At 43.9% G+C, this 19,280-nt stretch overlaps 1 protein-coding gene across 1 annotated transcript in view; it reads right to left on the bottom strand.

Moving 5' to 3' along the window:
* LOC132390069 (zinc finger protein 850-like) overlaps positions 1-11,336 on the bottom strand; it is a 104,580-nt gene extending 93,244 nt beyond the window's left edge. Inside the window, exon 1 of the mRNA XM_059962657.1 lies at positions 10,617-11,336. Coding sequence (XP_059818640.1) covers positions 10,617-11,210 — 594 coding nt within the window. The 5' untranslated portion in view covers positions 11,211-11,336. The remainder of the gene's footprint in view (positions 1-10,616) is intronic.
* Positions 11,337-19,280: the final 7,944 nt, after the last annotated feature.

Raw genomic sequence — 19,280 nt, 5'->3', positions numbered from 1 at the left:
TTCCCCTCATCTCAGTCCCGACATTTTAACTGCCATCATATTTGACCTACTAAAATGAACCACTTCACACTTCCCAGGGCTGAACTCCATCTGCCACTTCTCAGCCCTGTTCTGCATCCTATCAATGTCCCGCTGTAAAGTCTGACAGCCATCCACACTATCCACAAAACATTCAACCTTTGTGTCATCAGCAAACTTACCAACCCATCCCTCCACTTCCTCATCCAGGTCATTTATAAAAAAACACAAAGAGTAAGGGTCCCACAACAGATCCCTGAGGCACTCCACTGGTCACCGACCTCCATGCAGAATATGACCCATCTGCAACCACTCTTTGTCTTCAGTGGGCAAGCCAGTGCTGGATCCACAAAACAATGTCTCCTTGGATCCCATGCCTCCTTACTTTCTCAATAACCCATGCCTTCCATGGGTTAACTTATCAAATGCCTTGCTGAAATCCATATACACTGCATCTACTGCTCTTTCTTCATCGATGTGTTTAGTCACATCATCAAAAAATTCAATCGGGCTCGTAAGGCACGACCTGTCCATCACAAAGTCATGCTGACTATTACTAATCATATTATACCTCTCCAAATGGTCATATCCATAGCGACTTATCCAACTTGATGCTTTCCAAAAGCTGCAGCACATTCTCTTTCTTAATATCTACATGCTCAAGCTTTTCAGTCTGCTGCAAGTCATCACGACAATCGCCAAGATCCTTTTCCATAGTGAATACTGAAGTAAAGTATTCATTAATTACCTCTGCTATTTCCTCCGGTTCAATACACACTTTCCCACTGTCACACGATATTTCAGGGTGAAAGGTGAAATATTTTTGGGGAATCTGAAGGGGGATTCTTCACTCAGAGGTTGGTGAGAGTGTGGAATGAGCTGCCAGTGGAAGTGGTGGATGTGGGTTCTAGTTAGACACTAAAGAGAAATTTGGGTAAGGACATGGATGGGAAGTGTATGCAGGTTGTTATTTCCACAGTCATGTGCTTTGCTGCTAATTACCGAACCCAGTAATTTACAGAATGGGTGTAGAGGCTGCCCAGTGACTGTTCCTGTGATCAAAGTCACTGAGACGTCTCATCACTGAGCAGATAATGTCTTCTCCATTCCCTTTCACTCAGTCCATCACTCAACACCTTCCATGTTTACAGGAAATCACAGAACTCACAGAGAAGGAAACCGTGACAGAGGATTCCCTGCTTTTCCTCAGACCTGGTGATGGGGAAAGGCTCCCAGTCGCAGAGAGTGATGTGGGAATCAGGAATGATTTGGCAAAGTTGGACAAAATGCTGAAAAGATTTCTGAAGCTCGGTATGGTAAAACAATGCACCGAACTGAAAATAACATTGAAATATTGCTGACGTAACAAAGAACGTCAACAAACTAACCCTGCAATATGGTGTAAAATCCCGCTCTCCATACTAATACGGGTTATACACACCAAAGAACAAACTGCCGGAGGAACTCAATGGGTCGGACAGCATCTGTGGAGGGAAATGGACCATCAACATTTCGGGTCGAGACCCTCCCTCTGGACTGAGAGTGGACGGGAAATAGTCAGAGAAAAGAGGTGAGGGCTGGGGATGGGGCAAGAGCTGGGGAATGAGAGGTGGATCCAGGTGGGGGGGAGGTGGAAGGTGGAAATAGTGACAAGGGTGGGACGTCAGTAGTTGGGGCAACACAGGGCTGCAGAAAGTTTAAATTAATTCCATAGAGGATGAACAAAAAGGTTAGAGAGTATTTGTTACAGAGAGTGCAATGAAGATACACCTAACTGATCTCTGGAGTGGTGGGGTCATAACTTGAAGAAAGATCAAATGTGATAACTCTAAGTGTCATTTAGAGAATCGAGGACTGAGATCTGAACACATTGAAATGCACAACATCATTACCGGTTGAACCAGGGACCCCAGTCTCTGAAAAAGGGGATGGAATCGAGCCCGTGACTCTGTGACCTGGGGGTGGAGGGAAAGGGATCGGGGTAGATATGGTGTGGAAAAGTAGACATGTATCTGGTATAAATATGGAATAATGTGGGTAATGCGGCGTATGGGTCGGGCAGCGTGTGAGCGGCGAGGAGCAGAGTCACCGGTTCAGGAGGGAGTCCCTCCACCGGTTCCTGTTCACGTTTTTCTGCAGATCTGCAGCATCTTCGGGTCACAGCTCTACGTGTACGTGCAGCTTCATCTTTCACCCGTTCAGTCAAGTCAGTGAGATCCGGATCTGTCACATCCTCTCGTTGTGGGTGGACAGCGTTTTTTTTTTCCCTGCAATATTTTCTGCATGTTTCATACACAGTTTCGACGTGCTGAAGTGCTGCCAACGTTTCTGGGTGTATGACCCATTTATGTGAGAATTTAGCCATTTGTATTTATCTGAGTTTCTCAGAAATGTGTAAAGTTTAATTCAGCTTCACTTCAGAATTTCCAAAGCAACAACCCAGTCAGTCAAATAGTTCCACAGAATTAAAAGTTTATTAGATTTTTATTTTTTCTATTTTTGAACTATATATATATTCTTATTTTAAATCACAATTGTTAAAATCTTTTGTTAAGAATTAGGTTCTACTGCTACCACAGAGACAATAAATTTCATGGCACATTTCCCCTTTCATGAGTTATATTTCATGGGTTGAAATTCCCCTTGGGGATGAATAAAGTATCTATCTATCTATCTATATGCCGGTGCTATTAAACCTGATTCTGATATTGATATGGGAGACCCACCACCGGTCACCTGATCCCAGTTACTGCAGATCGTAATGTGAGATTGAAGCATTTTCCATATATTTGCTTTCCACAGAAATGACAACAGTTCAGTTTCCTTCTGAGGTTCCAGAGCAGAAGCTCAGTCTGTCTAATATTTCCACAGAATTAAAATGGGGAAATTTGTTTATCATCATCACGTACTGAGCTACAGTGAAAATCTTGCCTGATGTACCATCCACACAGATCGATACATTACGACGGTACATTGAGCTGATATACAACAAAAAAATAACTGTAACAAAGCATTATGGCTGCAGAGAAAGTGCAGTGCAGATAGACATATGGTGCAGGGTCACGCTGAGTTATATTGTGAAGTCGGGTCCATTTTATCATTCATTTGGCATAACTACAGACAGGAAGCCATCCTTCAGCTTGGTGTTACGCACTTTAAGGCTTTTGTATCTCTCCGCCAATGTGGGAGCGGGTTCACAGCAAAAATGTCCAGGTTGTGAGGGTCTTTGAGTACATGGCCTGCTTTTCCGAGGCAGGGGATGTGTAGGAAGAGTCCATGGAGGGGAGGCTTGTTTCTCTGATCTTCTCTGCTCTCCAAAGTTCTCTGCAGTTCCTTGCAGTCATGGGCAGAGCAGTAGCCATACGAAGGCGTGAAGTATCGACAAGGAGCTCAGAGACCTCGGCCTTCACCCTGCCTTGTGTCGCTGGATCCTGGACTTGCTGTTAGGTCGCCGCAGGTGGTAAGAGTGGGCTCCATCTCCTCTGCCTCTCTGACCCTCAGCACACATAACCCAGAGGGTTGTCTCTTTGGCCCCCTCCTTTACTCTCTGTGCACCCATGACTTGTGTTGCCACCCACAGCTCCAATCTGCTGATTAAATTTGCTGACAGCACTACATTGATTGGCCTAATCTCAAAAAATAACTTTCAATCGATCAAATACCTCCTGACAAGGCTCGGTCCAAACAAACTTTTCAACCTTCTTCAGGAGATTAGTCAGAGGGAGAGCGATAGCAGCCAAGTTCTTCCAGAACTTACGATAATATCCATCCATTCCAAGCAACCTTCTAAGAGCCTTCTTAGCAGTCAGAATAGGAACTTGAGAAATTGCCTGGGCTTTTGCCTGAACAGGGGACAAATTGTATTGACCAACAACATAGCCAAGACAGGTCAGAATGGCATTGTCAAATTCACTCTTAGCTAAGTTAACTGTAAGGCTGGCCTGGGAAAGCCTGTCAAACAGCTTTTCTACTGCAGAGATATGCTCTTCCCAAGTGTCACTCCCTGTGACTAAGTCATCAATATAGGCATCTGTGTGTTCTAATCTCGAATTACAGAATCAATCATTCTCTGGAATGTTCCTGGAGCATTTTTCTTTCCAAAAGGTAAAACATTGTATTCATACAACCCAGATGGTGCCACAAATGCAGAAATATCTCTACCTCTGTCCATCAATGGAACACACCAGTACCCTTTCAACAGATCAATCTTTGTAAGATATTAGCTATTCCAACCTTATCGATGCAATCATCTATCCTAGGGATAGGATAGGCATCTGTTTTTGTTACTGCATTTGCCTTCCTATAATCAGTGCAAAATCTAGCACTGCCATCAGGTTTGGGCACTATAATGCAGGGTGAGCTCCAATCTGATGCTGAAGGACTAATAATACCATTTTTCAGCATATATTCAATTCCTTGCTCAGCCTATTTACACTTTTCATGTTCATGCAATATGGGTGTTGTTTAATCGGTTTAGCTTGACCATTATCTATGCCGTGTACTGCGACTGTGGTTGTTTGGGAACATCGGGAAAAAAATCTTTCAACTTCAGAATTAATTCCGTCAGCTGTTGTTGTTGCTTTGGCTGCAGATCAGTCAACTTGTTAGCAATGTTTTCTGGAACAACCGAGTTCATTCGTCTAACTGGGACCATGTTTGGCTTGTGAAAAGTCTCAGACGAGTCAATTGTTTCATTCTCAGGGTTACCAGATTCATATGTTTTGACAACAACACTCACAGATGATGCCTGCTTTTCAAAATAAGGTTTTATTATATTTATATGTACCACCTGTGTTAGTTTACGTTGATCAGGTGTTTTAATAACATAATTCACATCATTAAGTTGAGAGACTATTTGAAATGGTTCATTGAATTTCACCTGTAGTGGATTCATCAACATTGGAGATAAGGTAAGCACATTATCCCCCACCTGGTATTTTCTTTCGCAAGCCAGCGTATCAAACCAACACTTCATTTTGTTTTGAGAAATCCTTCAGTTTTGTCTTTCTAGAATACAGGCTTCGTGCAGTGTATTTTTGAACTTTAAAACATAGTCTAACAGGTTAACATGTACATCCCCATCAATCCACTGTTCCTTTAACAAGGTCAAAGGTCCCCTCACTCTGCGACCAAATACAAATTCAAATGGACTAAAGCCCAGTTAATCCTGTACCAACTCTTACTGCAAACAAAACCAAATACATTCCTTCATCCCATTCTTTTCCATTTTCATCATGGTATGTCTTAATCATTGTTTTGAGGGCAGAATGAAATCTTTCCAAAGCCCCTTGTGATTCCAGATGGTATGCAGTTGATGTAATTTGTTTAGTTCCCAGTTCATAAACTACCTGCTGGAATAATCCAGATGTAAAATTACTTCCTTGATCAGACTGGATTTCTTTGGGCAAACCAGATAAAGTAAAAAAATTGGTAACAGCCTTTGCCACAGTTTTAGCTTTAATATTTCTGAGAGCTATTGCCTCTGGGAATCTGGATGTAGTACACATAATAGTTAGCAGATACTGATGGCTAGCTTTAGTCTTTGGCAATTGGCCATCACAATCCACTATAAATGTTGAAAACGGTTCACCGAATGCAGGTATAGACCACAGTGGGGCCACTGGTGTGACCTGATTAGGTTTAACCACAACTTGACAAGTGTGACAGGTTCTGCAAAAGGTAACAACAACTTTCCTCAAATTAGGCCAGTAGAATTATTTCATAATCCTGTTTACAGTTTCATTCACTCCAAGATGTCGACGTAAGGGCATACTGTAGGCCAAAGTTAAAATTTCAGCCCTAAAAACTTTAGGAACTACAACTTGGTGAACAATTGCCCATTCCTCACTCACTGGTATAGCAGGTGGCCTCCACTTCCTCATTAACACGCCATCCTTGAGATAATACCCTACTGGCACTTTCTTAATCTCATTATCTGAGAGAGCTGTTTCTTTTGAAGCTTCAATCTCAGGGTCTCGGTTCTGTTCTGCTATAAACTCCTTCCTAGACAGGGACAAATCTTTCTCATCAGACTTACGACCTGAATCCTGTTGAAACAATGAAGGCAGAAATTCCCTGACAAGTCATCATAACCTGAATCCCGATTTTGGCTATCATGGGTATCAGAATCATGCTGCACAGAACTCTCTGCATTGGTAGACTTTTTAGCCATACTTTGAGTTCCTGCGTAGGAAGGATAAATGTTAAAATCCATCTGTGGGTCATCAGTGGTTGGCTTAGTTGTGAACTGCACTGCAGGAACAACTTTACCATCTGCCAGGTCATTCCCTAACAGCAAAGTAACATCTTCCTCCGGTAAACTGGAGCACAATCCGATCTCAACAGGTCCTGAAACCAATCCTGATTATAAAGTTACCTTGTGCAACGGCACAGAAACCACACCGCCCCCAAAGCCTTGAATAAGATTTAACCCACCAGTGTTAGACTCATCACCAAACTTTAGAACACTGTCTAATATAAGTGACTGAGAAGCCCCAGTATCTCGAAGAATTTTCACTGGTACTGGGGTTGATTCTTCATTTACTAATACAAACCCATCTGACATAAAATGATCGAACACCTTCTTAACTCAGTCAGACCTCTCAGTCCTTAACTGAGCCTCAACAGAATGTTCAGAACCCTGTGGGTTTATAGGTGCTTCAACATACTGACCACGGGCATTTGGGACTGCCACCTTTTCCATTTTCTTCTTCAGGACAGAACAATTAGCCATCACATGACCAGCTTTCTTACAATAGTAACAAGCAAGACCAGAATATTTCACCTTCAACTGTTTCCCTTCATCCTTACTCTTGTCACTAGTCCCAGCTTTAATTTCTGGTTTACCCTGGTGATCCCTGCTACTCTTTTGGAAGCTCTTATTCGGGGTAAACTTAACCTTATGAGTTAAAGCAAACATCTGCTAATCTAGCAGACTCCTGCAAAGTGGCAGCATCATTTTCATCTAAATATCTCTTTATGTCATCATAGACGCACCTTTTGAATTCTTCTATTAAAACCAACTCTTTCTATCTGTAAAAATCATCATTTATATTTTTATATGTGCACCAGCGGTCAAAACACACAAACTTCTCAGAAGCAAATTCCATGTAAGTCTGTTTCATAGATTTCCTCCAATTTCTAAGCCTTTGTAAGCTTCTGGAACCAACACATAAGCTTTGAACACAGCCTGTTTCACAATGACATAATCAGCTGCATTTTCAATTGATAGGGCAGAATGTGTGTGTTGAGCCTTGCCCTTAATTATACTTTGTAACTAAAGAGTCCAGCTTCCTTTCGACCGCTTTTGACTTTCAGCCACTTTCTCAAAAGGCTGGAAGTATTTACCTACGTCGGTTTCATCAAATGGAGGGACCAATTTAACTTCCTGGCTGGCAATAAATGGTACAACCAACTCCTTTGAGACAGCAACTTCTTTCTTGAGCCTTAACTTATCTGTCAGAACCTGCCTCTGTCTTTTTCCTTCTTCCCTCTGTTTGTCTGCTTCCTCAGCTTCAAAACACCTTTTTTTCTGCTTCCTCCCTCTGTTTGTCTACCTCTCTAGCATCAAACCCCCTCTGTCTCTTTTTCTTCAGCCTCTAATCTAAATACATCAGTCCTCAATTGTTCTAGTTGTAACTGGATCTCCTCTTTACTCACAGGAAACCTCTTTAACACTTCCTTATCAAATACCTTCATAGATATATAGTGCTCAACTATTTTCCTCTGAATTTCTGGCTTTCTCATAGTCCCCTGTGGCGTCTGCAATTCGCAGCCGCACCATCAGCCGGGCCTATTAAAGTGTCCTGTAGCCGACCGTCCTCCTGATAACCTGGGAAATGACTCAGTGGCTGCATGACACCAGCCTATGTGGATGGGGCTGGATAATTGGATTCTGCTACAGCCAGAGGGGTGTTCTCTGGAGCTGCGTCATTTATGGCATATCTTTTAAAGGAGGGGAATGTTTTCTGTCCCATGCAATTTACTATTGAATGGCCAGCATCCAATATAAGCCCACAGCCAGGAGCTGAGTGGTGTCTCTAGGTCTGAGGAGTATTTCGCTGCATTGTTGTAACCCAGTTTTGTTCTGTTTAGCTGATTCAAGTTTAGACTCTAGAACAATTCTGTTGAGTTTATAAACATTTTGGGTAATAAAACCCCTATTTTTTTCACCTTTACCTGCTCTCCCAGTTTTATGCTTCCCCTGGTCCTTCACACTCCCTTACCTCATTGAGGTTCAGTAGTCAGCAATTCATTCTTTTTAGCTTTTCCTAATGCCTCAGGGGTTGGTGCTTCCAGAATTATATAAATATCCACTGCTGCTGATTTCCACACACAAATAAATCAAAAGGGATCACCCCATTCAACTCGATAATTAATCGATCAATATTTCCCCAAGTTTGTTCATATCCCGGACGCAGGATGCAATTTTGTTATGAACCGTAACGCTTTAGAAACAAACCGACAGCAATAGACTACATCTGGAGTCTGGTTTTGATGTTAAAACCACTATCTTTATTAATAACTACTTATAATATTGTAACTTAAACAAGATAAACATAAGTTAACAGTGTTATGTGAATAAATGTGTGTAAATATAACTCCCAAACTACTGAGCACGGGGGAAACAAGGCTTGGAGTCTTGAGATAGTAAAGTATGAAAGCTCAGTTCATCCACGGAATAGGTGATGAGGGAGATATTTGTAATCCGGGGTAAATGTCAAGAGAAGGCAATTATGTCGAATTCCAAAGGTTCCATGGTGGTAAAGCGAGAGAATAATCGCTGTAGATTTTATCCATCGTCATTCCAAATCCAAATACGAATTATCACCAAAAGCAAATTGTCACAAGGGGTATCGTCACCACACCCAGGCAAGGGTTAACACATCAGTGGTCTTCACATGATACCCCAAATCAGATCCACTCCTATGGATCAAACGAGGTGACAACCACACATTCGATGTACGATGAATCGATAATTAACCCACCATTGTGGGCATAGGAAAGTTCCAAAGATTGACCCTTGGCCTCCAGTTCCCTGGTTTTGATCCTTCCATTTTTCCTCCTTCGTCTCCGTCTGACTCTGAGTGTCTGTGTCCTCAGTTAAAACTAAACAAGTTGTGAGCGATGTAAACAAGCTGCAAGTCAGACTGATTCACCTTCTTAATCTGTCTCTCTCTTAAAATGACAGTCCACAGCAAACAAAACCCAGGAATTCATAACAACAGCCACTCCCCATTGTGAACTGACTGGTGTGCCAGTAATTGGAATGACTGAGTGAATCCTTTCCCACAGACTGAGCACGTGAACGGCTTCTACCCAGTGTGAACTCGCTGATGATTCTGTAGTTTGGATGACTGAGTGAATCCTTTCCCACAGACTGAGCACGTGAACGGCTTCTCCACAGTGTGAACTCTCTGATATACCTTCAGTTTTGTTGAGCAAGTGAATCTCTTCCCAAAGACTGAGCAGGTGAATGGCCTCTCCCCAGTGTGAACTCGCTGATGTACCAGTAGGTTGGATGATTGAGTGAATCCCTTCCCACAATCTAAGCAGGTGTACGGTTTCTCCCCAGTGTGAACTCTCTGATGTACCTTCAGTTTAGATGAGCAAGTGAATCTCATCCCGCAGTCTGAGCAGGTGAACGGCTTCTCCCCAGTGTGAACTCGCTGATGAATCTGCAGTATGGATGACAGAGTGAATCCTTTCCCTCATTCTGAGCAGGTAAATGGCTTCTCCACAGTGTGAACTCACTGGTGTCTCTGTAGGTGGGATGACAGTGTAAATCCCTTCCCACATTCTGAGCAGGTGAATGGCTTCTCTCCAGTGTGAACTCGCTGATGTCTCTGTAGGTGGGATGACAGTGTGAATCCTTTCCCACAGACTGAGCAGGTGAACAGCCTCTCCCCAGAGTGAACTCGCTGATGTACCAGTAGGTCAGATGACTCACTGAATCTCTTCCCACAGACCGAGCAAGTGAATGGCTTCTCCCTAGTGTGAACTCGATGGTGTCTCTGTACGTGGGACGACAGTGTGAATCCCTTCCCACAGTCTGAGCAGGTGAACGGCTTCTCCCCAGTGTGAACTCGCTGATGAATCTGCAGTATGGATGACTGAGTGAATCCTTTCCCTCATTCTGAGCAGGTAAATGGCTTCTCCACAGTGTGAACTCACTGGTGTCTCTGTAGGTGGGATGACAGTGTAAATCCCTTCCCACATTCTGAGCAGGTGAATGGCTTCTCTCCAGTGTGAACTCGCTGATGTCTCTGTAGGTGGGATGACAGTGTGAATCCTTTCCCACAGACTGAGCAGGTGAACAGCCTCTCCCCAGAGTGAACTCGCTGATGTACCAGTAGGTCAGATGACTCACTGAATCTCTTCCCACAGACCGAGCAAGTGAATGGCTTCTCCCTAGTGTGAACTCGATGGTGTCTCTGTACGTGGGACGACAGTGTGAATCCCTTCCCACAGTCTGAGCAGGTGAACGGCTTCTCCCCAGTGTGAACTCGCTGATGAATCTGCAGTATGGATGACTGAGTGAATCCTTTCCCTCATTCTGAGCAGGTAAATGGCTTCTCCACAGTGTGAACTCACTGGTGTCTCTGTAGGTGGGATGACAGTGTAAATCCCTTCCCACATTCTGAGCAGGTGAATGGCTTCTCTCCAGTGTGAACTCGCTGATGTCTCTGTAGGTGGGATGACAGTGTGAATCCTTTCCCACAGACTGAGCAGTTGAATGGCCTCTCCCCAGTGTGAACTCGCTGATGTACCAGTAGGTCAGATGACTCACTGAATCCCTTCCCACAGACCGAGCAAGTGAATGGCTTCTCCCTAGTGTGAACTCGATGGTGTCTCTGTACGTGGGACGACAGTGTGAATCCCTTCCCACAGTCTGAGCAGGTGAATGGCTTCTCCCCTGTGTGAACTCGCCGGTGACTCTGTAGGTTGGATGATTGACTGAATCCCTTCCCACATTCTGAGCAGGTGAATGGCTTCTCCCCAGTGTGAACTCGCCGGTGACTCTGTAGGTTGGATGATTGACTGAATCCCTTCCCACATTCTGAGCAGGTGAATGGCTTCTCCCCAGTGTGAACTCGCTGATGAATCTGTAGTGTGGATGACTGTGTGAATCCCTTCCCACAGTCTGAGCAGGTGAATGGCCGCTTCCCGGTATGAACTTGCTGGTGTGCCATTTGGTCAGATGAACGAGAGAATCCCTTCCCTGAAATTCAGCAGATGACCAGCCTCGGCCCAGTGTGATCGGACTGGTCTGTCCGCAGGTGGGATGCCAAATAGAACCCTTCCTCACACACAGAACAGATGAATGGCCTTGCCCAGTGGGAACTTGCTGATGTACCTTCAACTGAGATAACCGAGTGAAACCATTCCCACAGTCTGAGCAGGAAGGATGGTCGATTGAATCCCTTGCTCCACTTCTTAAGTATCGGGACAGAGACAGCAAAATTGCCGTGCCGTATCTGAGATTCGTGGAGACAAATTCCTTCTCGTTTTTAACCTGTAAAAAGATTTACATAATCCATCATTTGGTTTAAGACAACATCTGAGATGAAATTACTTGAGTTGCCGAGGTTTGATCTCGTATCACACTGTTACAGTGATGTTAAACCCAAGTTGGACAGAGAAATCATCTCCTGACTGTGCACAGTGCTGGTATCTGGAATGACCATCAATTCCCTGAAGCTCTTCCTGTCTCTATAAGAATGGGGCATTTCTGCCATCTCGAATTTGTGCCTTGGCTCAGTTTGACTCTCTCTAATGCTCGTATTCCCTATTCCTGCTGAGCAGCACGGGTGCCTGGCCCCACAGTATCTGAAACGCAAATAGTCTTTCTTGACTTGCTGCTGGGAATTCTTTTATGTATTATTAACTTAAAGTGCCACTGTTTTAACGCCATATAAAAAATTCCTGCTGAGATGAATGGTTGGTCCACACAGCTGTTTCAAGTTCATAGAGTACATATTAGAATTATTTCAGGATCCTGTCACAGGCATAGAAAAATACAAAACAGAAACAGGCCCTATGGGCCATCTCGTTTGTGTTGAACCATTTAAACTGCCCACTCCCATACCCCTGCCATCCAGGTACCTATTACAAACCTCTTAAATGTTAAATCGAGCTCACTTACACCTAAAAAAGGCTCTAAGCATAAACAAGGAAATTATACAAACACCATTTCCAGAAAAGTTGGGATATTTTCCAAAATGCAATAAAAACAGAAATCTCTGATATGTTAATTCACATTTACCCTTATTTTACTGACAAAAGTACAAAGAAAAGATTTGAAATAGTTTTACTGAACAACTTAATTGTAGTTTGTAAATACACAAATGTAGAATTTGATGGCTGCAACACAAACACACTCAACAAAAGTTGGGACAGAGGCATGATTACCATTGTGTTACATTACCCTTTCCTTTTAATAACATTTTTGAATCGTTTTGGAACTGAGGATACTAATTGTAGTAGATTTGCAATTGGAAATTTTATCCAATCTTGCTTGATGTAAGACTTCAGCTGCTCAACAGTCCGTGGTCTCCGTTGTCTGATTCTCCTCTTCAAGATGCGCCATATGTTTTCAACAGGAGATAGATCTGGACTGGCAGCAGGCCAGTTAAGCACACGCACTCTGTGTCTGCAAAGCCCCGCTGTTGTAGCCCGTGCGGAATGTGGTCTGGCATTGTCCTGCTGAAATAAGCATGGACGTCCCGGGAAAAGACGTCGCCCTGATGGCAACATATGTCTCTCTAAAATCCTAATATATGCCTCAGAGTCAGTGTTACCTTCACATACATGAAACTCACCCATGCCGTGGGCACTGATGCACCCCCATACCATCACAGATGCTGGCTTTTGTACCTTTCACTGATAACAATCAGAATGGTCGTTTTCACCTTTGGCATGGAGAACTCAATGCCCGTTTTTTTCTTAAAACTAGCTGAAATGTGGACTCATCTGACCACAGTTCCACAGTCTTTCAGTCCATCTGAGATGAGCTCAGGCCCAGAGAACTTGCTGGCGTTTCTGCATAGAGTTGATGTATGGCTTCCTTCTTGAGTAATACAGTTTCAAGTTGAATTTCTGGATGGAGCGACAGACTGCATTAAGTGACAATGGTTTTCCGAAGTACTCCCAAGGCCAGATGGCTATAATTGTCACAATAGCATGACTGTTTCTTAGGCAGTGCCGCCTGAGGGCTTGAAGATCACGTGCATTCAACAGTGGTTTCCGACCTTGCCCTTCACGCACTGAGATGTCTCTGAATTCTCTGAATCTTTTCACAATATTATGTACTGTAGATATTGAAAGACCTAAATTCTCTCATGAATTTTGGCACAAAGGGGTGAGCCATGACCCATCCTTGCTTGCAAAGACTGAGCCTTTGATGGACGCTACTTTTATACACAGTCATGATACCTCACCTGCTACCAATTAGCCTGCTTCATGTGGAGTCTTCCAAACCGGTGTTACTTGAATATTCTGTGCACTTTTCAATCCTATTTTAACTCTGTCCCAACTTTTGTTGAGTCTGTTGCAGCCATCAAATTCTAAATTTGTGTATATTTACAAAATACAATTAAGTTGGTCAGTAAAACTATAGAAAATCTTTTCTTTGTTCTTTTGTCAGTTAAATAAAGGTTCACGTGAATTAACATATCACAGATTTTTGTTTTTATTGCATTTTAGAAAATATCTCAACTTTTTTGGAAATGGAGTTTGTACACTGCTTTGAGGATTTGTTGGAAGTATACAGAATTATAAGGGTATAGATAGAGGTATTTGCAAGCAGCATTTTCCACTGATGTTGGGTGGGCTGACAAGCAGAGGTCATGGGTAAGTGACTTCACCATTTATACAATACAATACAGGCCCTTCGGCCTACAATGCTGTGCCACATATTACTTACTTTTGAAATTACCTAGAGTTTCCCATAGTCCTCTATTTTTCTGCGCACCATGTACCAGAAGCCTCTTAAAAGACACTATTGCATCCGCCTTCATCACAGTCGCCGGCAGCCCATTCCGGACACTCATCACTCTGCGTAAAGAAACTCACCCCCCCGTGGTGATATCACGTGCCAGGACGTGACTGGACAGAGTTCTGAGAATGCGCAGAAATGAAGAATGATCGAGAAGCATGGCAGTGTAAAACGTGGTTTTGTTGCTGTTAAATAAAAGGTCAATTCTTCCCTAATATAGTTTGTTATGAGTAACCCACGGTCCGTATAAAGAACACAACACCCCTGACATCTCCTTCGTACCTGCTTCGAAGCACCTTAAAACTGCGCCCTCTCCACGGGTTTTCTCTTGTTTGTGATTGGAGGTAGAACAAAGAAGATTTTCTCAACTGGTGATGTAAAAGATTTTGTTCCCTTTCTCCGAGTTCCTAATCCTTGCATTTAAATAGCTGGATCTCAGCTCTGTTTGAGAGATCCATCGGTTCCCATTCCCTCAGCAGCCGGAAGCTTCCCAGGGCCTGTGTACGGATCGTGGGGCTGAGAGAAGGGGAAGACAGCAGGACTGTCCCGGGATTGTGGGTCACGGTGTCCGGCATCAGAGCAATTGTTCCACACTCGGTGTTTAAGATAGCCGCCCGTAGATTCATTCTTACCTTGAACGCTCCTGCTGAGTCCTTTTGTGTACAGCGTGCATGCGATCTGAATACGTCAACAACCTTGACGCCTGCGCATTTGATTGGTGGTTCAGAGGCAGAGAAATTTTAAACGCACTGTTTTATGGGTAATCACGGTGCCATAAAAAGTTCCTGCAAGCACCGGTTCTATGTCCACACCTCAGGGTTTTTTCTGTGTAGAAAACTCAGCAGCTCTTTTAACGTAGAAAGCGGCTCCCAAAAACAATATCAACAGGCATTCTGTTTATCTAATGCCGAAGTACAACCCTCTTACAAATGAAGATATAAAACACAAACGATTCTGCAGTTGCTAGAAATACAGACACACACACACAAACCCACAATGCTGGAGGAACTGTGCAGTTCAGGCAGCAACTGAGCAGAGGAGTCCACAGTCTAGGCATACTGAAGGGCTCGGCCTAAACGTTGTCTATTTATTCCTCTCCACATCTTCTGCCTGATATGTTGATTTCCTCCAGTATTTTGCAGAAATTAACCACTTTTTTTTCAATCAAGCAGTTTCCAAATGTGTCTGATCTTTCATTTGTAGCCACATCCTGCAGGTTCGGTTTGTCTTCTTCCTCCTCCTTGTAAACTCCAGGCCCCATCTCTTTCTGGAGCCCCAAATCCCTGACTGGCAACTTGGTTTCTGACTCTGCTCCATTCACTCGCTAGTCTGCTGTCAGACTTCAGATGTTCATTGTAACAACCCAGCAGTTCGAAGCGAAGACCTTTGAAATTAGTGAGAGTGACCTAAAACGTTGAAAAGGGCGGGTAAGAAGGAGTTTAACCAACTTCGTCCTGAGCCCTGAACAACGTCACAACCACAGTGAGCTCATCGTCTTGTTCAGCAGGAGAAAATCATGCAGGAAATTCATGCAGGTGTATAAGATGATGAGAGGCATTGGTCGTGTGGATAGTCAGAGGCTTTTTCCCAGGGCATAAACGGGTAACACGAGGGGGAATAGGTTTAAGCTGCTTGGAGGTAGGTACAGGGGAGGCGTCAGAGCCAAGTTTTTTTTTAAACAGAGAGTGATGTCTGTGTGGAATGCACCGCCAGCGTCGGTAGAGGCGGATAAAATAGGATCTTTTAAGAGACGCTTAGATAGGTACATGGAGCTTAGGAAATAGGTGGCTATGCGGTAGGGTAATTCTAGACAGTTAAGAGACTAAGTTACATGGTCGGTACGATATTGTGGGCCAAAGCATCAGTAATATGTTGTAGATTTCTATGTTTCTGTGAAATTCAAGGGAAATCTCCTATCCCACGGAGTAGTGACTAGTTGCAATCTGTCATCTCAGGGAGGGTGAGAGGGGAACGGCAGGGATAGATTTTAATATACTGATATGGAACAGAAAAATGGACAGGGATCAGCTGGGCCGAGTGGTCTCTCAAGTGAGACACGGGATTTGATACAAACTGATTTATCTTTCACAGCTCCACAATATTAAACACCAGTATAGTTTAAGGCTAACATCAGCAGAACCGACTCCTCCAATGCTCAGTGACCAGGGTTCAGTCCTGGGCGCGATGAGCAGCCGCAAGAACTGCAGAATCTGACAGTAACGGTCCCTCATAAACCTGCAGCTGCCTTCAGTCACCGTGATGGTTAAACATTTAACACGGAGCTGATTTGAACTTCCTCCCTGATGTGAAGTTTCTGGTGTTGCAGCAGCTGGGATGATTGAGTAAAACTCTTTGCTCACTCCAGACAGAAATGTGGCCTCTATTTATTGCGAACTCACCGGAGCATCACAAGGTGGATTAACTGAATGAGTCTCTTCACACACACGGAGCAGGTGAACGGCCGCTTCCCAGTGCGAAGCTGTTAGTGTATCTGCGATGGCCGACTGAATCCCTTCCAAAATGAGAGCCAGTGAATGACGTCACAGTGCTATAACGTCATAGCGATGTATCCAATCAGATCACGGACATGGACACGTGATCGGGCTCTCCTTGTCGCGAGTGGGGCGCTGTCTTCTCCAACATCTCTGCCTCCACATTCAAGGACCGGAGGCATTCAAGCGATGGTGACCTGACAGATACAGCAGACTAACGTGTTTGTGAGTCCCATAGACAATTCCTTTGCCTTTTCTACACTGTTAAAAGCTTACAAAGCACGTTGGAGGGTGAAGGACAACATTTCAACTCAGGTAATTTTACTCTCCATGGTGCCTTCTGAAAAAAACTGTCACAGCTCAGAACAAGTTGGAGGAACAAGACTTCATCTTCTAACAGGCTACAGTTCCGGCATCAGGCACAACATCAAACTCTCCGCTTCCCTCTCTGTATCAAAATGGATCATTCCTCCCCTTCATCAGTCTGTGACTTGGCTCAGTTTGTCTGTCTCCTTCGCGTTCTGAGCATGCGCCACACACCCACTGAGATCACATTTTATTCACACGGCTGTGACTAGAGACTTTCTGATTATTATGTCCCTCCTGGTATTTGACGGTTGTAAACTCCGAGTCAGCAATGGTATTGACCCTCAGGAGTAGGTGATTAGGCTTTTTCGTTGGAGATCGATAAACTGCCGGTAGTGTGTGTCTGGATGAGTGGGTCATTTTCAGACTGGAAGGAGGTAGCGTTTGGAGTACCCCAGAGATCAGTCCCTGACCACAGTTGTTCACAGTTTAATGTCCTGGCGGAGGCAGCGAGATGTGAGATGCCCCAGTCTGCTGTTGACGCAGAAAGAGTGGAATTGGGGGAGGGGAGGCTATTCACATGCAATTTCGTAGCTTTGCAATCACTACATAGTGCACTGTGGGGCTGCAGTGGCGGGTCCCAATCTGCTAAGTAGATTTGCTGACGGCACTACATTGATCGACCGAATCCGAAATAATAACGAGGCAGCCGACAGAGAAGAAGTCATCACCCCGACACAGTGGTGTCAAGAAAACAACCTCTCCCTCATTGTGACAAAAACACAGGAGCTGGTTGTGGATTACAGGAGGAATGGAGACAGGGAACAAATTCAACATTTCCAAGTCTGTTATTGACACAAAATGCACATTTTAATATTGATCATGGCACAATGTATTTTATATATTGTTAATGACATAAAACATATTTATAGATTGTTACTGACAGAGAATCGTATAATTTGTGTTCCGCGTGTTATCTGAATGTACTTGCCTGTGATGCTGCCACAAGTCAGTGTTTCTCTGTACCTGTACCTTCCCGTACTTGTGCACTTGGCAATAAATTCAACAGGTCCTGAGAAATCTCAGTGAGATTTGATTAGTGATGATCATCTTGGCAGCTCTGTAGGTCGAATGTATGAGACAGTACACTGTTAAATGTAAAACCCTGAACAGTGTTGATGATCAGAGGGATCTTAGACTCCAAATTCATCGCTCCCTGAAAGAGACTGCACAGATTGATCGGGTGGTTAAGAAGGCAAATGGCATGGTTGTCTTTATTAGTTGAAGCATTGAGTTCAACAGTCGGGAAGTTGTGTTGCGGCTGTTACGAGCCTGTGGTCGTACTGTGACTGTTTCTTTAAGAGCGCCGGCGTGAGGAGGCGGGACTATGACGTCAGTCACAGGCTGACAGCGCTGACTGTGGACTGAACCATGAGAGAGAGAGAGAGAGAGAGAGAGAGAGAGAGAGAGAGAGAGAGAGAGAGAGAGGAGAGAGAGGAGAGAGAGAGGAGGAGAGAGAGGGAGAGGGAGGGAGAGAGGGAAGAGGGAAGAGGGGAAGAGAGAGAGAGAGAGAGAGAGAGAGAGAGAGAGAGAAGAAAAGCTGATCGCTTTAGTTAGTCGCAGCAGATGCTTGGAACTCTCCTATGCCCACAAGAGTGGTTTGATCATCGGTACACGGAAACACAACGAATGTGTGTGGCTGTCACTTCGTATAATCCATAGGAGTGGATTGTGGAATATCTTGTGTTAACCCTTGCCTGGGAATGTTGTGTGGTAACCCCTGGAAGACGGTATTCATGTGACAGGTCACTTTCGCTGATAACTCGTCTGTGGACGGATTCAGCGGATAAGAACTTCGACGGTGGTTGTTTTGAAGTAACGGCCTTTTCTCTACGTTTCACCTTGGATTACAAATATCTCTCTCCCATCATTTATTCCGTGGATTACTGAACTTTCCTACTTTACCATCTCAAGACTCTGAGCATTGTTCCCTCACGCTCGATAGTCTGGGAGTTATATTTACACATGTGCTGTCTTTACAACAGTTATTTAGTTTATAATATTTTCGCTTAGTAATTCATTCAATAGTATTTTCTAGTTAGAATTAGAAGTGTTTAAAGTATATTCATTGCATGTAAAATATATCGGCATGCGATGACGTCACATCCGGTTTCGCCGCGTCTTGTGGGAAAACACTGGTTTGAAATTAGCGCGAGGGTGGGGGCTTTCCACGAGGCTCACCTGAGCACAAGCAGTTTTGCAGGCATGAGAAATCACAGTGAGAGCAACGCTGTAAGTTAATAGATAATCGATATATTGAACTAAGATGTTAATGCTGATCCTGTTAGAGGTAACGACGGTAGATAATGTTTATGCTTTCGTTAGTTAAAGAGTCGCGGATAGTTTGCATGGAAGTGTATTTAAAGTAGTCAATGGAGCAGGTAAACTCTCCCTGTATACTGCACCTT

The sequence above is a fragment of the Hypanus sabinus genome, unplaced genomic scaffold (assembly GCF_030144855.1).
Source record: "Hypanus sabinus isolate sHypSab1 unplaced genomic scaffold, sHypSab1.hap1 scaffold_757, whole genome shotgun sequence".
NCBI lineage: Eukaryota > Metazoa > Chordata > Chondrichthyes > Myliobatiformes > Dasyatidae > Hypanus > Hypanus sabinus.
Note: the sequence above shows the minus strand (reverse complement) of the source record. Positions and strands in the feature narration are given on the sequence as shown.